Raw genomic sequence first — 23,160 nt, 5'->3', positions numbered from 1 at the left:
GAATAACGAACATATGCATAATATCTCAGCGCTATTTCCCATTCTTACACATTTTCACATATATTTTGTACGAATATATATTTGCATATTTATAACTCCAAAGTGCAGTCTTTTGCAATATGATATGTCATGTCGTTTATTTCAATTATAAATCAATGTCATTATACCACTTGATGTGAGCACTTCATTAGTTGTCAGAGTGCCAGCTCAGTTAATTACAAACAAAATCATGTAGCCGAAAATTGTGGCCTTTGGCTCTCGTGAAGGCGTGAACGCAATGCAGTGGAGCAACCGTGCGTCCGTCTTGCATCATCGCGCGAGACGAGGTGACACAGAACCAATGGGAGCCGGCTGCCCGGCCCGGCAGCTCTTCACGAGGGAGGAAAAGAGGACCTTGGACGCTGGAGGGGGGGTGATGTGACCGGCATCATCAACATCAGACGCACAGCACTCGGTATTCTCTCATCGCGCCAGAGGCTTGCACTGCGTAGGACGCAGTGATGGGGGTCGTTCTCGCTTGGGAGTCGTTCTGGAGGTTTTGTCCACAGACGCCCTCGGTCTGAGCCGTTAAATAAAAACAGGGCTGGTGAAACTTTAAATATACTGATTCGATATGTGCCACTACAAAGTTGGAGTCTTTCCAACTACTATGACGGTGCAGGTCAATACAATGTACAGAATTTCAGTGAGTGATGCAGGTGCCCTGTTTGATCAACTTTACATTTTATATGTCAGTTGGCATTATCAGCCAAATGACTCGTGTGCTGTGTGTACATTGAAGCTTATTCGTAAGCCGTTTGACGCAATGGGTAGTCTCCGTTTCGAGCCCTCTCTTTTTTATTCCTCCGATGTCTGAAGCAACAGCTGAGCACTATTGTGATAAAGTAATGACAACACAAAAAGGACATATTTAAATGATGACCACATGGCATCACACATTTTTCAGATATCCATATAGCATGCAACATCATTAAACAGCAGGAATCACCCGAAGTATTTTTAAAAAATAAATTAGCAAAATGCATGACAACTGGAATATCGGCTGCGAAATTAACTATTTTGACATTCCAGCTGCGTTTTTTGTGAATTTGTAGTATGGAGAGTACACACACGGTTGAATTATATAATAGACACTGCACTCATTGACACAATGAATATCACACCCAGTCAAACATAAATAAATGCGTGAGTAATTAAATTGTGGTCGCAAGAGTTACAGAAGCGCGAGTGAGTTTTAAATCGCGATTTAAAGCGCGCTTGTGCAGCATTGGAAACGTGGATATTTTACGTCCAAAACATAGGTAAGAGACAGAGAGGCAAGGCGGGGGAGTGGTGGTGGTGTGTGTGTGTTGGCGCGTGTGTCTGTGTGCATGTGTGGTTAGGATGTATGTGTGTGTGTGGTTTTGGGCTTGTGTGGCTTAGGGTTGGGTTGGGGAGTGGAGGGTGGGGTTTGTATGGGGTGGGTGGTGCCCGTGTTACACGCACATTGGCTTCACCATCAAACACGTGACGGAGTCAGTCACAAGCTCTGTGCTGTGACCCTGCAGTAGCACGCATACAGAGAGAGGGAGAGCTCTGCCCAGTGAGCGTGTCAGCGTTCCTCGTGCAACTATCCCAGTGACTTTAATCACGGGACAGCTAATTTTACTTCGAGGACATATCGAGCCGTGAAGTGAGCTGACAGTCGACGCAGCCAATTATCGCCCATCACTTTGTACACCACCACCACACACAACTTTCAGTCACTGCTTTGAGTGGCATGCGAGGAGAAGAAGAAGTATTGACCGACCTTGGCAAGAGAGCACACGAGGGAGAGTTCGCACCATGCTCACCTGTTCGTTGCGACGGTCCCTGAACATCTCCCGGAGGTTGGACCTGCAACGCGCATCTCATCCCTGCCGACAGCTGTCACTGAACTGATTGTAGAAGCGAAAACCGCGTGTTCTCTCTTTTGAACCGAGCACAGCTTCAGAAACTGCGTCCCGTTTTTGGCAGCGCCTCTTCGGTACTTTTTAGTTTGTGGTTGATGCCGCCAGAGAACGAGGATTAAGGGGGAGGGGAGAAAAAAAGAGGCTGATTTTTAATTTGAAGCTGTCAATCAGTGCAGGAACCTGGGCAGTGATTTACTCACTTGGCCCTTAACAAGGATAACGCAGCAGAGGACGACGCGACCAAACACAACTGAAGATACTTCCACACAAGGGACTATGAACGCTGTCTGCATCGTGTTAACTGTACTGCTGTTCCCGTCTTCAGTCAAGGTACGTTCATTGCTGATGATTCTCATGTCGATGATGATCATGAAGTTCGTTTCGGACGTCACCCACTCGCTGTGTGTTTTTGTCATTTATAAATCAGCGCTTTACTGCATATGCCAGCTGCTCACAGGGACAGTTTGTATTTAAAACAGTGGATTGTTTTCTCGGTAAAATGTGTTTATAAAAGTTTCAAATCATGAGAAGGATTATTTCTCATTTTCATATTTGATACAAAGGTTCGTATTCGGTCGACAAAGCATTGGCTTGCGTGCGCTGTAGTTTCCTGATTAGTTTGCCTTGTGAATACTTCTCTAAAAAAACATTACAATTGCCAATGGCTATATCAAAGTGATGTCCTCTTGGGCTCGTAAAGGCAACGTGGTATTTTTTTACGTTGATTGACAATGCTAAATGATTATCCAACTCCGTGGTTCCTATTTTGGGAAGGTTCTGCTTTAGTGAACTTGACAATAGGTCACAGGACAAGCTTTTTTTTTGGTTTCACCTGGGCTTCGCTCCAGAAACACAACTAATAACGTAGCGAGGATGTTTTCAAATTTTATTGCCAGTTGCTGGGCGGGTTGCGAGCTTCAACAAAATTACTGTCACAATGCATTAGAAATCCTCGACTCGGCCCACTTGCCTCCCCACCCACATGGTATTGAATTACTGTACAGTACGTTTAAAGTGTGCGCGCCGTTGCCTTTTGAAGTTGCGCACCGCTTGAGAAGAATAGAGAAGGCACCATTGGCGTCCCACTGACGGGAGTGGAGCAGTACTATTGTTAGTATGAACCTCGGAGTTCCACTGCAGGCGACTGCCCAACTCAGCGGCAACACTTGGGGGGGGACGGACCTGTACGCAGCAAAAACACCGCAGTCCCGGGCGTTTATCATGGGCCACATACTAGAGTGGTGAGCAGCTGTTCAGTTAAAAACCACAGTTGCTTAGCGCAGGCACAAAGGTCCAACATTTCAAGCCGCCAGCAACAAACAGCGCTGTCAAAGTTGTTATAGATGAGTAATCACGTCCCTTTGAGTTGAGCAAGGTTACCGGATCTTGAGAAAATCGACGATTGTAGGAAATTCCGAAGTGGCAGTGCGAGGAAAGGAGCAGAATGAGAAGTGTCGTGATCCGCAGTGGCGGTTACTCACAATATCGATGATATGAAAGCCACTATGGTATAATTACAAATAGAATTAGAAAGAGATGCCATCTAAATTAAATTACAAGAATCTCCCAAGCGCAATGCCATTAAAGGACAATCACCTGTAATGGTAATTAATTATTGACGTTTTTTTAATTGTAATAATTGTTATTGATCGCGTCGTAAATGGATTTGCCCTCTACTGGAAAGTGCCAAAGACAGTTAGCGTTGCAGATGGCTACGATGTAGTGGCACCCTCTCTAAAATGTCAAACATTCATGGAGTGGACGCGGGTCCATGTCTCCTTGTCTGCATACCGCACTTCAGACTGCACATTGACCTTATTATCGCTGGAGGGTTGATGCCAACCAAAAGCATCGCCACGCATGGATGCAAGTGTGATCATGCAAAAAGTGCAAAGTTGAAATTAGTTTATTAAGAAAAGTACCTCTTTTTGTGAGACGTTAGAGACGTACATTTACAAACGTGACCATTTTAATCGAATGCCAAAGTGAGCGCAACCAATTGTGTAAGTAGAGAGGGCATGGTGGTATTTATTTTTTCATTTAATGCCGGTTGTGAGCAAAACTACACTCTATAGGGAGTTGAAGGACGCAGGTCAGACTAAAAGAAAACGTGAGCAACGGCTCTAGCACGCCGGCCCTCTGGCATCTCGCCTGCCATCACACATTTTCCATTTCCAAACCCCCTCTCATAAAATGCTGGACACAAGTGGGATAACTAGCGGTCATTCGCATTACCCCAGAGCTTAGTGTTAAGATATAAATGTATTGGGCCGCTTCAGCGTTTGAGATTTTTTTTTTACTCCTCCAGTGTAACAGCCCCATTTGTGTTTTACACTTAAAAGGGCTCCTTTATAGCATATAAAAATTAGTGGTTCTTGTGATCAGCCCCAAGATCAAACTTCAAACAGAATAAGTGTTTGCCTCTTAGATTTTACCCTTCAGGAGGGAAAACAGAAACACATCCTGTGTTTTTCTGCTATACTTTAACTGTTTTCTGTGTGCATACCTTTGTGCAATTACATTGGGATACAGTAAAGCAAATGGCGATACATATATGGCGCTTTCATGCATGGATTTTCCTCGTTTCCTTACAGCCCATGAGTGTTTCGTCTGGACAAAGTCATCTGAAGAATGGAGGTGAGACCGCAAATGAGTGTGGCTACATTTAAAAAAATTAATCCTTGAAATCCCTGACAAATTAACATAATTTAATCTCTGATATGGCTTTCAAGCGTTTAAATAAAATATATACGTCTCTGCACACATTTATCAAAATGTTTCATAATTTACAACTGGATGGCGCAGTATCGTAATTGTTAGCGAAGCTGGCAGCCGGCGACCTGAGCTTAATTTATTTTTTATTACATCAGTGGCGATTGGTATCTGAATCTTTCATGGGCCCACTTCTTCAGCAATTCGCACTAGCCAGCCTGGTGAAGTATGGTAAAACAACCTCTTGGCCATGGAATAGGCTTTCATCTAGCAGTGGACTAACGAATGTCTGTACCATTTCAATGAACAGCTAAGAAGCCTAATTTTGGATTGCCACCTTTCCGAGTTTCACGTGGACAGTCTGGGAATTAGCATCTGTGTTTGGGCAGCAGGAGTTGTTGCACCTCGATCCGATGCCGGTACTGTATTGTGGTGAACTTTATTGCAGTATATATTGCACATTCTTCATAGATTGAGGCTGACTGAGAAATATGTCTGCGTGTGTTAATACTAGGCCTAAGGCATTACTGCGAGGGTTGCTGAAGTAGTCCCTTCATGTAAAGGGGGGCTCATTTGGGTGGGTGTGGAATATGTGAATCAGTGGGAGTGGTGAGAAACAGTCATGATGATAGAGATGGAAGAAACAGATGAATGAGATTAAACAAGTCCGTGATTAAAACGGCAATGCGAGCCAAACCACTTCAATTGCACGCAGGAGCTCTTGCTAAGTGGTCTGAGAGCAGACCCTCTCTGTCCGGCGCATGCCACCTACTGGATGAAGTTGGAGACCTATTTTCGCAAACGGGTTTTGACTCCTTACCCGTACCTGGCCGCACCAGGGTCGCAAACGGCTACCCGTCCGGGTACGGTTAGCCGGGTATCGGGTAGGGTACGGGTATCGGGTACCCGGTTGCGACCTCTGGTGTATAGCGTCGATGCCATTGTACAGTGGCAATTATCCTTAGATTATGGGAATTTTGAGGTTAATTATTGCTGCCCGGGTATTTTAAAACGTTTTACGGATTTTCTGGTAGATGCATGGGGACCACAACATTTGTGCCGGGGAATTATAAATGTAATTGTTTTCCCAAGGATAATTGTCTTACTGATAACACTGTACTGTAGATAATGGGCTGCCAAAGTCCACCATCAGCCTTTCTGCCATTTACAGCTCATGATAAGTCTACAGTGAAGGAATGATATTGCCATTTTCTTGAAAAGCTAGTTTAACTATAACATAAATAATAATGTTGTCCAGGCTTGTGAGTTTGCTAAGAAAGGCTTTGCATATTCCACAGTTGTGTGACAGGTAAATTATTATCTCAAGCCAATGCAAAATGTTATTGTATTCACACTGCCACTGGCATGCAGAATACACTGTTCCAGTTTAGAGATAAGAATTCGCTGACATCTCCGCGGGAGTTTTTCTTCAGTGCAGTGCCAATAAAGTATACTGTGCGGAGCACATGCATTTGCAAAAAAAACGAGCTGGGATGTAGCATGTTTTTTTCTTCTCACTCATACAGAATTGAGACTTTGTGTCAAATTCCCTGTAGGCCAAACTCTACTGATAAAATTTGGCATAGATTTTCAACTCCACCATATATTCAATGCGGAGCATTCAATGCGGAGCATTGAATATACGGTGGAATAAAACTTAACCCTAATTCTTGGATATTCTTACATGTTGTATTTTACTAAATCACCCAGAATGCACACAGCCTCTTTAAATCTTGGGAGCTAAGCAGGCTCGGGCCTGGCTTTACTTGGGCCAGCACCATGCATACAACCTGTTATAAATTGCTGCGGGGCTATGTTATCAATAGAAAGTAGTGTAGCAAAATCCATTGTTGTATCGTACTAGGCTATAATATCTGTGCTCCGGTTTCATCAACTGAAATTGACCAATGCGGTGACATATAATACAATATCCCCCATTACTCACATGGTATGGGAATGCCCTCCTCTAGGAGTGCATTGACAAAAGCACTGTAGATATTCATGCTGTGTGTTGCCACATAAAAGATAGGCAATTTAACACGTAGGCCAACGCGATCTGACCCAAAAACCTATATTATGAAAAGATAGGCAGTAGTTATATTATTTAAAATGTTCATTAAATGCAGCACCTGTTAATGTTTGGTGCACTTGTCAGGAGACACGATGGGCTCAACATGGGAAGTCTATTTGGGTGTTTTCTCAGTAAAGGAAGGTTTCCAGGAAAGAAATTTGGAGTCTGATTTGCCATATTTTTTTCTGTCGGTGCCCTCAACGGTAAACGGTAACTCTTGTCACGTGATCTTGTATAAGGGGGGGAGACTCGGGGGCAACGATACAGTCAATATCAAACAAACTTTGGACAAAATTAGCAATGGTAGTATCTGCTTTTGTCTATCGTGTATTCTTCCCTTGTATAGGATTAAATGCAGTGATGCCGATTGCTTAATTTAACGAATTTTCCTACCAACATTTTGACTTAACTATACAAATTTAGAAGGGGGCTGAGCCTTCAGTCCCCTCCAGCCTCACCCCCCTGACACTACGGGGTAGCTCAAGGGTAGCCTGACCCGTGCCCTTGCATGCTGTGCAGTGATGAAGTTTGACGAGGTGATGAGGCGGAGTTACTGCCAGCCGATGGAAACGATGATCGACATCCTGCACGAGTACCCAGACGAGGTGGAGCACTTCTTCCGGCCGTCGTGCGTGCCGCTCTTACGCTGCTCTGGCTGTTGCAATGATGAGAACCAAGAATGTCTCCCCACAGAGACCGCCAACATCACTCTACAGGTGAGCGCTTGCTCTGTGCCACGCTCAACGCCACCCTGCATGCCACGGTCCGTGCCACGCTCTGTGCTATGTACCCATATGGCAGCATTGGCACTGGTAGACCACCCGCGGCCTGCGTGAGAGCCCATATGGAATCCATAGATGTGGACGACAGGATTGTAGCCATTGTCATCACGAATTTCAGTGTGAAAATTGTGTTAACTATCCAAGGGTATCAAGTGAAATATACGTTTTCCTAACCCTGTGTTTATACTGAAGGAACTCACAGAACTGAATTAATGTTTTAAGTATATCTTAAACGAAATATAAAAAATATGAAATTGCAATTGTCTGGATTGTATGTTTCATGGGTCCCTGCTACTGAGTCAATTGCTTTGCAGTTCTGCAGACAGACGAGGATTTTGAAAATAAAATGCAAACTTTTACATTTAAGTCCTATCTAAAATTTATTGTAAGTTTGCAGTAAAAAAAAAACTAAAGTGGTTTCCCACGTTATTGGTTGAAATTTCACTTTCCTGTGGTGTGTACAAATTTATCCAACCACTGTTGACTTCCCCACAGTGGTGCTATTGTATCGACTCCTGAGGGGATGATGGGCTGAACCGACCCCTGACGAGGCTTACAACCCGTGAAGCTCTAACACTGGCGGGTTGACTGCATGAATAAACTTGTAAATAAATAAAGAACGAACTTTCCTTCAAAGCTATGCACATTTACGTGCACAGCTACAGTACTTGCGTCGCTAAAATACGTGCTTAGTAAGTCGTTATATTACACGCGTCTCAGTTGTATTCTGCTCAATTTAAAAGCAGATGTCAGTCAATCATAGCACATTCTTACAGTGCCGTATTCAAAGTGAGGTCTTATAATCCACACGAGGAAAGACATGAGGTTATATTTTTGTTTAATTTTTCAGTAATAATAATTCACAGACCTTTGTCAATCCATTGCCGGATGAAGGCCTTCCCAGACCGTGTCGGTTTGACTGCACTTGACCATGCTGGTCTTTGCGGGTTGGTGAAAGGGGGGGATGGCATACACAGCTAACCAGCCAGCTCAGCAAAACCCAGGTGCTAAGCCCCCACGGGATTGAAAGCACAAGCAGGGATACTCATTAACTAAGGGGTAGTTCTTTACCAGCGTTTATTAACGTGCGTGCAGCCTCCGTGCTGGGGATGGGAGGTGTTAGACAACCAAAACTACCCAGCGTGTGCCCGCTCTCGTTGGTCTCCTGCTTTCCTTCCACATGCCTCTCGTTAATGTTATGGTGAAAACATCCCAATGCAGCTCTGTTCTTAAAAATAATCTTCACACTCAGTGAAGCTTTCTTTGGTAAGTAATACCAAAGTGATTTCCTGATTAAATAATCATTGATGCAGTGTCCATCTCCTATTTACAGCCCTGAGCCAATGGGGGAAATTACATGTTACTTTGGCAGGGGAATGTCTCTCCATAGAATAACCAATGTTGACTTGCCTGCCAATAGGAACTAATTTTATAGACCCTAGAGGAATTATGGGCCGAGTCAGCCCCCAACCAGGATTTGAACTCCACAACCTTTCGATTGCAAGCCACTCTGAGCCACCTGGCCACGAAACAGTTGGTATTATTAACATTGTCTCTGGAAGGGCTGCATCACCAACAAGCATTGGTGGTGCCGGTTACACCATGAAATGTGTCGTGCCTCTCACTTGTGTTAGCAACTCCCTTCACGAATTTTGAGCGTGTTATTAATTTGTATTATTATTACTACAGGTGTTTATTTTAATACATTATTTTTTATTGCAGGTTTATAAATACAAACTACGCCACAATGCAGGTTATGAAGAAATGTCATTTCAGCAGCACACCAAATGTGAGTGTAGGTAAGGAACATGATCTTGGTATTGTTTACACACAGACACGTTACACATGTACATTTATTGAACGGTGACCATGCTCATTCGTAAAAAACGTGTTGTTAAGCTGCCGACTATGAACACATTTACAAATTTTAATTTTGAATGTTTTACTTTTTATTAACATTGCAGATCACGAGAACGACAAAAATCTCCCAGGTACGAAACGTGACACCGCGTACGTGAATAAACTGACTGCTTTAGTAATGAACACTGTCGTACAAGAGAGATGCATGCAATGAGCCACCTTTTCAGCCAATGTCCCTTATTCAACATAGAGTCCAAAATATAGCATGTTTGCACCGTTTATTAACAAATGTTGCTTCTCACGATAACATGCTTCGATTTCATAATCAGCCATAATCCACCGGGAATTAAGGCCTATCCCAAGCCACCCACCACCGTTCATGATCTTGCGATGTAACAGTCCTTCACTAGAACTGATTTGATTGCTCCATCTCCTCGGTGGACAATCCTGTCAAATTCTTATGTGTTGTATGTAATCAGCTCACCCCTTCCAGCTACTTGAGACCACATTGTTCACAAAAAATATTTGTGAATAAAATAGTGATTTTAAAAAACAAAATAGTGAATTTATTGTAATATATTTTGGGTATTCTGATGCCAGGAATTACGTCATTAAATGTAACCAAGCTAAACTCCAGGTAGTTAAAAGGCATAGTAGTTAGTTTAAGATGATGCATGTTTCAGGTTAGGTAGCCGTAAAATGGTGTTGATGCAGTAATGCAGTGGTTGGCGCACTGCACTATGAAGCCATTAACACAAGTTTGATTCTTGGCCACAACTAACATGGTTTATGCTCCTTCCTCCTTGACAAAATTAGAAATACTTTGCTGATCTTGTCAAGGTGAAAAAAACATCACGCGAACTCCGGTCAATCCCACAGTAGCTTTTGGCTAACCATCGAATAAAGATGGTCACTGCATTGTACACTTTCAGGTGCCCTTCTGCGGCCATCTTCCGGTATTGGGAAGCCACTGGAGCTATGCACTTTTAAATCTAGATTGAAAATGTATTTGTTTAGAATTGCTTTTTGTGTTTAGTTTGTTGTCCTTCCCCCGCACCTCCGATTATCACGGTTGGCTACGTATGGCACGAAAGAAGTCCAACAGATTCTTTGGGTCTTTCGGTAAAGTCACGTAGATAGGTTTAAAGAAAATGACAAAAAATAACAAAAAACCACGACGTTTCAATCACAACACAAGCGATCGTCATCAGGAGTAGAAAAAAATAACATGACAACAGAATGATCTATGCCAGGTGGGTCGCAGCGTTTATGTGCGCAGTGAGACGTAGTCGCCAAAAATAAATAAATTACGATTTTGCCTTAATTTTATTCGGGACCCCGGGGTCCCACCATCAGGTTCAACTGTTGCCACCGGTTCTGGATGCCTTCCCGCTTTGAATCATTTTGTCTCTCTGAGAGTGAATTAAAATAGTACATGTTATAATTCTAAACAACTGTATCCTATCCCACAGCTTGTGCAAACCATGCGCGGAAAGGCGTCTGGTGCCAGACCCTGACACCTGCAAGTGCTTGTGTAAGCTGTCAGTGGCACGTTGCAAACATCGGGGCCAAGAGCTGAATGAGCACAGCTGCAGGTACGGCTCAATGCTGACACCCATGCGCTCAGCCATTCCGAGCCACAGCGCTGACAGGCTTGGTATGCGTCAACGCATCCTCTCAAGCTGTAATTCAGCCTCTGTATTCCTCTTTCGGATGTGTTCACCACTTGCTTCAAGTAGTCTTCCACGTGTCAACATGTCTGACTCCTTATCATCTGTTTCTCTTATCAGTCGTGGGTATTGCGTTGCTTGTTTAACTCCCTCTGCTCTATGCCCTTAGGTCTGACCGCCATTTGTAAGGGTTGACATAACGTTAGTGGTGGGGCGTAACCTCTCGAATGGTAAACACTGAGTCTAATGTGTACGGCTGGGGCAGCGCCACAGCCAGGCAGCACACACAGCCAGGCAGGACAGACAGCCAGGCAGGACACACATCCAGGCACGACATATAAAACAAGGACAAAGATCCCCTGTATCGCCGTAACAAACTGTTGGGGCAAGTGCTGTTAGCAAGCACTTATGAAGGCCGGCACAGCATACGAGGAGATAGGTGGCCAGCACCACGCTCGGCCGCTTTTGTCTCCCCAGTGGTGATGTTTACACACCACATTAGGTACTCATTTGAGGCTGAGTCGACCTCGGGGAGGCCCAGGACCAGTTCAGATAATCGTCACTGGTGTTTGCCGTGAGCGGGAATTGAACTCGGGTCGCCAGGTTCGTAGCACAACGCGCTAACCGGGACACTACCAGAGTCAGGACTGCCGTGGCTCGATCACCACTGTCCGGTGTGAGATAGCGCTGTCGTCTGTGTGCCACGTGCTTCCCAAGAGTGCACTTCAAACTCACCGACCATAACACATGCTCACGTTCAAACCCATAAGTGTTTAACTGTGCCCAAGTGTTCAGTATTCAATCACATGGTTGACCTGTGGTCTCAATTTATACCGTGTCCTTAAGTTATTTTGGCTCTGGAAGGAGAAATCCTTTTGGCTAAAAAGATCACCAACAATGTGTGATGGACTTCGATATATTTTTGTTAATTATAAAGTGACCAGGTAGCTCAGTGGTCAAATCACTGAGTAAACATCAATTCTTAAACCACATTGATCTCCACTTATGATTACACAAAGAAATTGCCACCTTTAATTTTGTGTTTTACTAAAAAAAAAATTAACTAAGGAAAAGTTCAGTTGACTGCTATGGCGTATGGGAAAGCTCAGCCCCAAATGTGGAGATAATAAAGGTCACTTGAGGGTATCTTCAAAGTAGTTCTTTGATATCTAAATTCATTAATAATTTTCTCACATAGGATGTTGTCCTGCTCTGCAAGAGTTATGAATGGGCACTTTGGTGATTAGATGCTAATCACCAAAAAATGTAAAAAAAAGATTACTTAAAAGAATAAAACATAAACATTTCTTTTTATAATGTAAAGCGGGGCGAGCGGTGATCCAGTGACTATAACCCTGTGCTGTTAACCTGTTAACCTGGTGACCCGCGTTCAATTCCCGGTAATGACTAACGTCTGTGGCGAGTGATATCTGAACTGGTTCAGGAGCCCCTCGCTTCACCAACCTACGCTGACCAGTGTGGTGAAAGTTTGGTCAAATAGCCCTATGACTGACGGTTTGGGGAGGCCTTTGTCCAGCAGTGGATTAACAATGCATTGCAATTATTACAGTATTATAGTGCAAATCGGTGGGCTTTAAGGAAATACAGTTGGGACTACAACACCGCAAGTACGTGTTGTTAATGCAGACTTGATGCCTTGCAAAAGGTTTCTATTTGGTGTTTGAACATGTTAACACCTGTTTTATTGGCAGAAAGGGGATAATCTATTCTTATATTTCATACTGGGACTACAAGGTTTGAAGCCATTGTGAAGCATGGAACTACAAAACGTCCAATTGTTAGCAACCCCGACTGACACAACTTGTAAGTGAGTCTGGTTCCCGCTTGTGATGTTGACGTTTTGTTTTTATTCACCGATAGGTGTGAAAGACCAAGGAGATGAAAAAACCATCCCATCCGCCAACGCCGATGGAGAAGAAACTGCCCAGTGCAGTAAAGAAGCTGGTGTCCATCTCCCGGCAGAGACGTACTTGCTCAGAGATGTACTTGCTCAGGAGTTGTCTTGGTGCATTATCTTCCTGGCGTTTTTTCACTTGATGGGCTCCGTGCGGCCCACAGGAGTCGGCTCAGCGTGCATGAGACTCGCTCCTCGTGTGCAGCGCACGCAGTTGCAATCATTGCTGTAATGCTCAACTGGAGTTTTATTTCCACAAACACACAGAACACACTTGGCCACGTAAAAAAAGACTCGCATTCGTTTCTGGCTACGTGTACTTTCGACGGATATTGGCCTACTTAACGGTGCGGCATATGTTTTCTATTAAAATGATAAAATCTGGGATAGAGTCAATCCTAGACATGAGATATGTGTGTATATATCTCAAATTATGTATTGCTACCTTAGATAATTCCACATGTTATTGAAAATTTGCACGAGAAGATGAAGAAGGTTGGACGTTTTTGAAGATATTGCTGGCATCCTCGGACCTGCCGTTACGAGCAAATGGAATATCCCCTGCTGGAGAGGATGAAGGTGAAGGAATTGAGATGTTGGAATTACGTACAAGCTGCGTATGTTCAGACTGCACACGAGCTCTGGCACTGAGACACCTTGTGCACATCAAGCCCATATGTAGCATCTCATCGGTCCTGATCGCCAACAAGAACAGTTCCCGATGTACATCACCACAGCAGTAAATCACTACGTACAAATGTCAAGCCGTGTGTATGTGAAAGGTCTTGGATTAGTCTACGCTCTTGCAATTTGAAACGTTAAAATCTATTCCAGGTAACGATGACACCATATATATGTGTAGTTTAATATTGATGTAATTAACACCGTGTGTACTGATTTTGTTTGTGATGTGGTACTTGGTACTTTAGATAATACCATCAGGTTAAGCATTAGAGACCACTAAGCCTCTAAGTTATAAATTGGCTGTCATAGCATTGCAGGCCCACACATTATTTATTACGCTGTATTTAAATTGTATTTAAAATGTTAACATATTGTGCTGTATACTATGTTCGAGTTATAAGTGCAACATATTGTGGCACTTTGGCATATGATTTTGAGGTAAAATATATCATGCTGCTTTCTGTGTTCTGAGCGCTTTGCTTACTGGACAGTGCACGTGAAGTCTGTGTGATGAAGCTTGCTTCTGTTTGAAGGAGACAGAGACTCGCAGCTTGATAGTTCTCCATAAACTAGCGTAGCCAAACAGAGAGTGATGCAGTATAAGCAGTGTTAAACGTTGGACCCTGTAGCAGTGTAAATATTGAAAAAGAGGTGCATATGTGTTGTATTCTTAAAAACGTGAATGACAAGAAAGTGAGGAAAAAAACGCTTGTAACTGCCATTCTGGCCCATGAAACACGATGACCAATGGCTGTACGCTGTCCCTCTTGTGTAAGCTTTTTTTCCACTTCTGAATGTTAAGCAGAGAGGAAAATAACAAGCCATCCTGGTGTGTCCCTGTTTGCTATCATGTGTACATATACAGTTCTGCAAAGTGTCACAATATCCCTGCCTCACTGTTGTTTGTGTTTCAGTAACAACACCAAACATTCCTCACTGCAGATCTACTAATTTTAAACTTTTACTGTGCTCGGTCGTGTGTATTTATTGAATGGGTGAGCAAAATTAATTGCATTAAAGTAGTTGTGTAATAGTCAAAGTGGTGGTCTTTGGTCAGGCAAACTCCTGTGTGTATGTGAGTGGGTAGGCTAATCGGCCGGGCGCTGATGCTGTTGAGCGTTCGTCTGACAGGAGGAGAGTTGTAAGTTCAATCCCGGTCGCGGGTCGACTCAGCCCCTCATTCTCTTTGCGGTTGAAATAAAAAATAATCATAACAAAGTGATTGGCTTCTAGTGAGAGTAAACCGGAGAGCCTGGAGAAAACCCATTGCACGAACAAGAACAGTGTTTGTTGTTGGAGTTGGGTGAACTTGCCAATTTGAAGTCAACAGTGACTTCCATGGGAATGTGGACATTTCAATGCTGGCTAAGGCCTGGCAACAGAGATAAGAGCCACCTCAATGCCCAATTTAACAGTGCTACTTTGACTTGACTTTGCATTGATGTAATTACATTTATTATATTCTACAACACAATATTTATTTTTGAAAGGCTGTATTTTGTTGTGGAGTTTGATTTTTAAAAAAATACCTGTTCATATATGATAGCTTATATTTTAAGTTAAAATAAAAAAAATTCTAGTCATGTACAGTATTTAGCATGTGATGTGTATGAGCTGCTTTAGTTTAAGTTCTACTCTGAACGCACCCTTTATTCCTCAAAAGTCATTTAACTTTACTTTAATCATCATGAGGCCTCCTTTGCCAGTACCAAAATATACTAATAGGGTTTTTCCCCTTTTTTGGCAACAAAACTGACTCCTTTTGCAAGGAATCATGTTTACATTAACCACAATATTTGCAGTCAAAATGCAAACAAAAAACAATACTCTGATAATGTATGCATTGTCCTTGAAACTCATTGGTCCACACCAGAGACAGCTTTTCTCAGAGCCTAGTATCATATGGTGATCGACCAAATGACGCCAAAAGGCGCACAGTTTAAGGACAACGCACTATAAGAGTAATGAGAACTTTACTTTAAGTTAAACATTTCAGTCTGGACCAAGGGCTACGCTAGACATGGCATAGACATTACAAATATGCTATCATTGCAATGTAGGCTGGTGATAGATGGGCTCTTCCGTCAGCCAATGCAGGAATGGCTGTGCACAATCGGTGACGGTGTCATGAATATTTTTTTTCGTGGGTTACCAAGGGTGGGATTACTTCTGAAAGAACCAGAGAATGAATATCCTCTAAATAGATTACCATCAGGATAGGTCACGGGGGGGGGGTAGTTCATGTCCTGTGGAACGAGACGATTGCTTTTCAGGTTGGGAAACGATTTGCAACTCGGGAAAGTATGTTCCTGAGATATTTTGATGTGTGGCTCCTTCAAACGGTCAGCTTGTTTTGTTGCACTTTTCACCGTGGAATACATCGGTATCTTAGATCGAGGGTTGTAAATATATTTGAGCCGAATGACAGGTTTTACAATAGTTCTCATCAATTTTATACAAGGAGAGACCAACAGTCACACTACAAAAGTATGACGTGTCAGATTCGAATATAGCAAGTATTTGTGGCAATGCGTAGTGCGACTGGCGAAATATTTATTTTCCATAACTGCTACAAGGCGTTTATGTAGAAAGTAAGTATTCCCTGCACCAATATCTCCCTGGATTTAATGCAAATTTTTTTCTGGCGCAGTGGCTCTGAAAAATAATGAGCGGCTCACAATCGGGAGGTTTGCGAGTTAAATATCTGACACTTTGGCATGTATCACCGGGGAAGTCATCGATGGTTATTCTATGGATAGACTGGCCCTCCCAAATGAACGTGCAATTTTCTCCTCTGATTCGGAGCTGTAAGCAAGATAAGCACCACGTCAGTGCTTATATGAGCATGGGATTAATTAGACTAAACGCCACATGAACTAACTTGCATTTGTTAGGACATCAAAATATGAATATATTAGTAAACGATAGGTTGATATACTGTACTTAACGGTTGCTTCATGGTCCATTGTGAGAACTGTTGAACAGAAAGCAGACGACATGATACCGGTTATCCTGATACACGTCACCCTTCAAACCTGGCCATCAAAGACGCCGTCCTTAACTTCACTTTCCAAAGGAGTGGCACAAGTTTTACCAACATTTTAAAGGAATCGCCTCCTATGAGCGATCCTCAGAAACACAAACATCAGGGACCTTGGAGTGCACGGCTCAATACTCAGATAAACACCCTGAGCGTCATAAGTGATGCACCATAGGTTTATTTGCACCTCCACCAATCTGCTTTATTGCACTGGATGCAAGCTGTGGCCTCCACTGCAGTGAAGAAACGGGTAAACGCCTCGTGATAGATTTGCCCAACATCTTCTGTTCACTTGCCGTGCAGACGTCAGAACCACAGGCTCGTCACTTCAACAGCAGGGGCCACAGCCCCAGTGACGCATCGGTACGTGGCCTTGTCCTCATCTCTAGTGGGGATGAGACCAGAACGATGACGGATATATATCATAAACTTATATTTCAACTGATACCGTTCAGCCGGCATAGCTGATTGAACGCCCCACCTTCATTTAAAGCATCGATTCTTCTTGAGTGCGAGACAAATCTTATGCCTTTTTAGTTTTATTTAAATGTCATTCTTAGACTTCTCTGCCCCAGAAATGTACTGCCACAATTCATTGTACAAGCCACATTTTCTCTATATATTTATATAAATTATTTTATGTAGCAATACTCTTACGCAATGGCTACTGTTAGGTAACTTCATATTCAGTTTCAAAACTGATTCTCAGAATTTCTATTGTATTTAATTCTCATCAGGCCTCACGGTGTAAAGAGCATTCTCTCTTTCGTATTATCCACGGTATGTGGCCTATATTCATGCGTTATGAAGGGCCATTTCCATAAATGATCCTGCATTGACACCACTGCCAATGCAGTATCATCAAAAAATGAGTTTCATCGTTCTATTTGTGTGATATACGCATTTTCACCACAGTCGCTGTAAAAACGGCTCACAAATGAGTAAAAACTGAAACCCTGAATTGCCATTGTCTACAACGCAAAAAAAAATCTGCCGATTGGGAAAGCAGGACGCCAGATTTCACAGCCACCCAACACCGCGTCCCCCGTAGCCAAAAAAACCGCGTGTGCGCGCGCGCGCTGGGATCGGTCGTTGCCACGTGGGAGGCGCGCGCACGCGGGCGCGCGGGTCTCGCGCTCCTCTCTGGCGAGCCTCCCCCGGCCGCCGCCGGGCGGACGTGCGAGCGAGCACGAACGCGGCGCCGGCACCGCCTTCCCGGGCGCCGCGACCCAGCGTGGCCTCCCCCCCCCACCCCACACCACCCCCTGCTGCCTCTGTCGGTGGCCCGCTCGCGCATGCGATTGTGTCGGCGTCTGACGACGACGCGTTTACTGCCAAGCTCACGCACGCGGCTCCAATGGCCACAGAGAGATGACGTTTTGCACAATGCGGTGTTCACAATTGACATTCGTGCGACGGTGGGTGGCTCTTTTTCGCCCGTCAAAGCCAATTTACAATTACCAGTACGTGGAAAACTGCTTATTAATGAGTTTCATAAATTACCCACAGCGTTCAAATGAAGTCATTGCGCTAATGTTGTGACTGTGTAATCATGTCAGAAATTAAACTCTTAATACATAAATTGCACATAAATTGAAAATAAGATACGCAGCAAAAAAAAAACATTCTGCAGCTGAAATACGATTTATTTTTTTAATAGAGTAATTTCATTTTGCGGCATCCAGAAAAATTGGTTGCAAAACAGACTTGGCAAATGTCAAGCTTTACGGTATGATGAGATTCACCCCATTCCCGTGTTCAACCACAACTCAGGTCTTGTGCGTCTCCCATCCAAATGATCTTATTTCAAAGTAGCTCTACTGCACTGTCGTACATTAGCAACTACTTCTTTAGTTAGGAGATTTTTTTTTTGTGGGGGAAGGGTGGGATGTGGGGGTCTCTCTTTTCAGGCCATGGCAACACAAGTTCTGCAGGAAATGCGTAGGGGGGGTGTTAACGTTTGATGAGGTAAGCTGTTTTAATTAAGGGCACATGCTGCGTGTTTTCTGAACAACCCTCACTTTGTAAAAGCACGGCCCCAGAAAGATACTGTGTGTGAGTGTGTCTATATGTATGTGTGTGGAGTGGTGGCGCTATAGTTAGTGCGTCACACTATTAAGACGGAAGATTAGTTTTTGTTTTCAATCAGACGAACCTTTGCCGTTTGAGTCCATATTCAGAAAGGGTCGTAATGGCTGCGCTTTTGGCATGTCCATTCGACAATTAATGCCTTTTTTGCAGGTCTGTAACGCATGACACAAGAATATGAGAATTCACGTACAGGCTCACTGGGATGAGTCAACAATTTCACGCTGCTGTTTAATTTTGAATACGTGGTTTTGTGCTGCCCCTTAAACGTGTCCGTACCTGCATCAGGCGGCATGCAATTATCGCACAAGAATGACGAAATACCTGTGCACATTGCAAAGGTCTGTCATCACACTGGCAGGTTCTCTTTTGGTGTTAAATATGCTTTTTTACACGCTTTTATTGAACTCACTCTGTATGTTGTTATTGTTGTCGTATCCTCAAATCTTGTAACTCAATTTTAACCCACTTCCCAATGTGGTATCGACTGCAAACTTGGTATACTTATGTCATACTGATGACAATACTATATTCTATTTTTAAAAACATTTTTCAACCATCTTTTTTATATGTTATGTTTCGGCTTGGGTCTAATTGTCCACGCTCAACTGACGTTGGCTGTAAATCACCACGGCCCCTTACGTTATGGCAAGCTTCGGGGCCACTTCCTGGAGTCGTGGAGTTCTGCCATTATGAGTACGGTACATTTCATTAAAGAGTGTTTTAAAAAAAGTATTTTAAAATATTGCTTATTTGTGTCATGAAAGTAAATGCATGGAAATAAAAATGTGTCACTTACAGCATACAGTACGAATTATCGGGAAGCTTTTCAACATTAAGGACTCCTTGCTTGGTAAACTAATTAATTGCAATTCCATGTATGTGTTCGAAATCTGTGCACAAAGGAGGCTGTGGTAGCTTTAGGGGTCAGAGGACCACGAGATCCTGGGTTTTAAATCTTGGTAGCCACCCATGATTGAACTAAACTGCGTTTTTATGGATTCAAGTTTGAGGGTCTCAGCCCACTCACGGTACATTTGGCTTTTCACTTCATTTCATAAAATTCCACCACTGATAATATAATAAACATATTTTCCACGCAATGAAAATCTGTAGCAGGGTGTGTGGGAAATTGTAATGTCCCCAAGTCTGGATAACACATTCCTGCGGAGGGAGCTGGTAGGAACGTTGGGTTGCTCGGTCAATGGCCAGGGTCAACGGCGGCGTGGTGTATTCCGCAAATATGCCCGACTGTGAGGGCGGGCACAAGCTGGCGTGAGTAGGTTAAACGTTGAGTTTTATAAGGGCACCACGGGGTGACCAGCCCCTCCCCACCCAGCCCCACCCCTCCCCTCCCCACCCAGCCCCTCCCTCTCCACCCAGCCCCTCCCTGCACGACGGACGGACACAATAATCCCCTGTGGGCTGGTGTAACCAGGAGGTTCCTACCAGTATAAAGGTCACATTAAGGGATCTGTAAGTAGTGTTATGAGGTATCATCCTGTGTGCCATTTTCAACGCATTGGGCAAAACACTGCTCTTTCAGAATCCCAATTGTATTCTTCATCGCATGGCATGAGATGAGTAGTGGAATTGGAATTACGTTGATAAAAGACAAAGCATTCAATATTCCAAGACGTGATTTTTTCAAGTATTCCAGCAGTTGTAAATGCAAGATGATGATTCATTTATTTGAAATAGACGAGCAATGTGAGCCAGAGACGGTTTTTTAATGCAAATTAAGCATACATCAGCATTTGACATCCTCAACAGCTATCTCGCAACTGAGTGAGCATATATTTTCGAGGAAGCGCTTATGCAATTAAATGCGTGCAAAGTATCAGAAACGTGCTTCTATTCATAATAAAGGTTTTTGTGTTATATCGCGTTATTTATAAATGTGTCGCAACCCTCCACCACCCGACACGGCCAATCAGTAAAAAAATGTGTCACGTTGACAAAAGACAAATAGTTCAATAGGTCACTATTTTAGCCCACCGGTGTGTTGAAGAGTGAATCCACAACATTTACAATTTTTGAGTACGAAGTTTATATAAGCTCCTCCCCCCTCCCCTTAACCAGTATTTAAGACCCTGTCTCTTGGATTTCTCTTCACTTGATACAGTAAATTTAGCTGTGACGGTCCCACCTGAAGACGGAGACTTGTGTTGCCTCTGAAACGTCGTGATTTAATTGAGTTATTTTCATTTATTATTACTTTATTATTATTATTTTTTACCTATGTGACTTTACAGAAAAAACCTAAGAGTATGGGGGAGGGTGGCTCCATTCATAAAATGGAAGCCTTGAAAAGAAAAAAAGCGGATCTTTTTGCCTCGTGTTTCTTTCAACATTCCCAGCCTTAAGGTGATTCAGTTTGTCCAAAAAAGCAAATGTATTCCTTGTAAAAGATAAAACAAATTAATGCATTTCTAGGTCAACAAGAAGCATATAAATTAACCCCCCCCCAATAAAAATATACTTTACGGAGTATTATATGACAATGCATATTACAGGCAGGAACAACAGGTTCCACACTGCCCACCAGGGATTATTTGTTTGTCTGTCGTGCATATGGGGAGGGGAGGGTGGGGGGCGGGAGGGGTGGGGTTGGGTGGAGAGGGGAGGGTGGGGAGGGGCTGGGTGGAGAGGGGAGGGTGGGGAGGGGCTGGGTGGGGAGGGAGGGGTCGGGTGGGGAAGGGAGGGTGGGGTGGGGAGGGGCTGGGTGGGGAGGGTGGGGCTGGGTGGGGAGGGGAGGGTGGGGAGGGGCTGGTTGCTGGTTGGGGAGGGTGGGGAGGGGCTGGGTGGGGAGGGTGGGGAGGGGCTGGGTGGGGAGGGTGGGGCTGGGTGGGGGGTGGGAGGGGTGGGGCTGGGTGGGGAGGGGAGGGGCTGGTCACCCCGTGGTGCCCTTATAAAACTCAACGTTTAACCTACACACTACACTATACATGACACGATACACTACACTTATACAGGTAGGAACAACAGGTTCCACACTGCCCACCAGGGATTATTTGTCTGTCTGTCGGAATCTCCAAGGCACGTTCACTTAAATATAAATATAAGCAAGTGTATCCATGCATTATTGGAATATAATCGATACTATAACACAACAATCGGCTGATAATGTATTTAATCTAACACAAACTAACCAAATTAATTAATTAATTATCTAGACTTCATAACAAACAATTCCCAAATAAAAACTAACAATTTAAAAACAAAACCGTAATGAACTTAACTAAAACTGTTTTAACCAGCGACATGATTTCCGTCAAAGGCCTTAACTTTGCCGTTACCCCACTCACAATTCCAGAAATTGAGATAATTGCTGAGGTAGAATCAGTGGTAAGACACCTTTCACATAACGAGGCAGAGAAGACTCGACACGAAGTTGCAAAATAATTGAGAATAGCAAAGTACCAAAAATAAATATTAGCTCTAACGAAGCAAACGCCTTAAGAGAGCTCCGATTAAATAAAGCTATTCAAATTCTGGCAGCTGATAAAGACCACACTACTGTAGTGATGTCACGAGCCGATTATGATAATAAAATTAACGATTTACTAGAGGAAAGTACCTACATTAAAATTCAACGAGATCCAACTAATTCTTTAGAACGTAAGACTACTGCAATCATTGCAAATGCATTAAAGCCCAAGACTGAGCAATACCAAATTAAACCAAGGGCCTCAAAACCACCTAGACTGTATGGGCTACCAAAGATTAATAAAATCGTAAGTACAATTAGCTCTGCCACATATACATTAGCAAAATATATAACTAAACAAATACAGCCCTACATCGGTAGGACATCTTCATTCATAAGAAATTCAGAACATCTTGTGAATGTGATTAAAGATATTAAACTTAACCCTAATGATATTCTGGTGAGTTTTGATGGGATTTCTCTATTCACTAAGGTTCCAGTTAACGAGTCACATAAATTACTTGATACGCTAGTAAAGAATACAGGTTTACCAAAAGATATTCCAAAACTAGCTGACCATTGTTTAAATAACACTTACTTCTTATGGAGAGGTGATTTCTTAAAAAAAAATGAAGGAGCAGCAATGGGCTCTCCTTTATCTCCTGCTATAGCAAATCTGTACATGGAAAACTTTGGAACAAGAGCACTTGCCTCAAGTACATTAAACCCATATTTTTGGTTTAGATATGTTGATGACACTTTGTTTGTCTGGCCACATGGTAAAGATACATTTAATTAATTTCTAAATCATCTCAATGCACAAAACCCGGCCATCCAGTTCACCATGGAAATGGAGGTGAATAACACACTCTCTTTCCTAGATATTTTGCTTGGACATGGCCTAAATGGCAAAAGAACACAGCGTTTACCAAAAGGGAACGCACACTAATGCATATCTGAATGCAGATTCACATCAC

At 43.2% G+C, this 23,160-nt stretch overlaps 1 protein-coding gene across 2 annotated transcripts; it reads left to right on the top strand.

Annotated features, from left to right (window-relative positions):
* The first annotated feature begins 1,541 nt into the window (after nucleotides 1–1,541).
* LOC144937031 (vascular endothelial growth factor A-like) lies at nucleotides 1,542–15,131 on the top strand. Of its 2 annotated transcripts, none has more exons than XM_078864270.1 (7): nucleotides 1,542–2,261; nucleotides 4,526–4,568; nucleotides 7,234–7,430; nucleotides 9,219–9,285; nucleotides 9,461–9,487; nucleotides 10,829–10,951; nucleotides 12,908–15,131. In XM_078864270.1, exons 1-6 carry the CDS (start codon nucleotides 2,208–2,210, stop codon nucleotides 10,933–10,935), a joined length of 495 nt encoding a protein of 164 aa, XP_078720396.1. In that variant the 5' UTR covers nucleotides 1,542–2,207; the 3' UTR covers nucleotides 10,936–10,951; nucleotides 12,908–15,131. The 2 variants fall into 2 exon arrangements, with proteins under 2 accessions (XP_078720396.1, XP_078720395.1); XM_078864269.1 differs by having other exon boundaries at nucleotides 9,219–9,295.
* Nucleotides 15,132–23,160: the final 8,029 nt, after the last annotated feature.

Source organism: Lampetra fluviatilis, chromosome 18 (genome assembly GCF_964198595.1).
Source record: "Lampetra fluviatilis chromosome 18, kcLamFluv1.1, whole genome shotgun sequence".
NCBI classification, from domain to species: domain Eukaryota; kingdom Metazoa; phylum Chordata; class Hyperoartia; order Petromyzontiformes; family Petromyzontidae; genus Lampetra; species Lampetra fluviatilis.
This window is presented reverse-complemented; position numbering and strand designations above follow the sequence as displayed.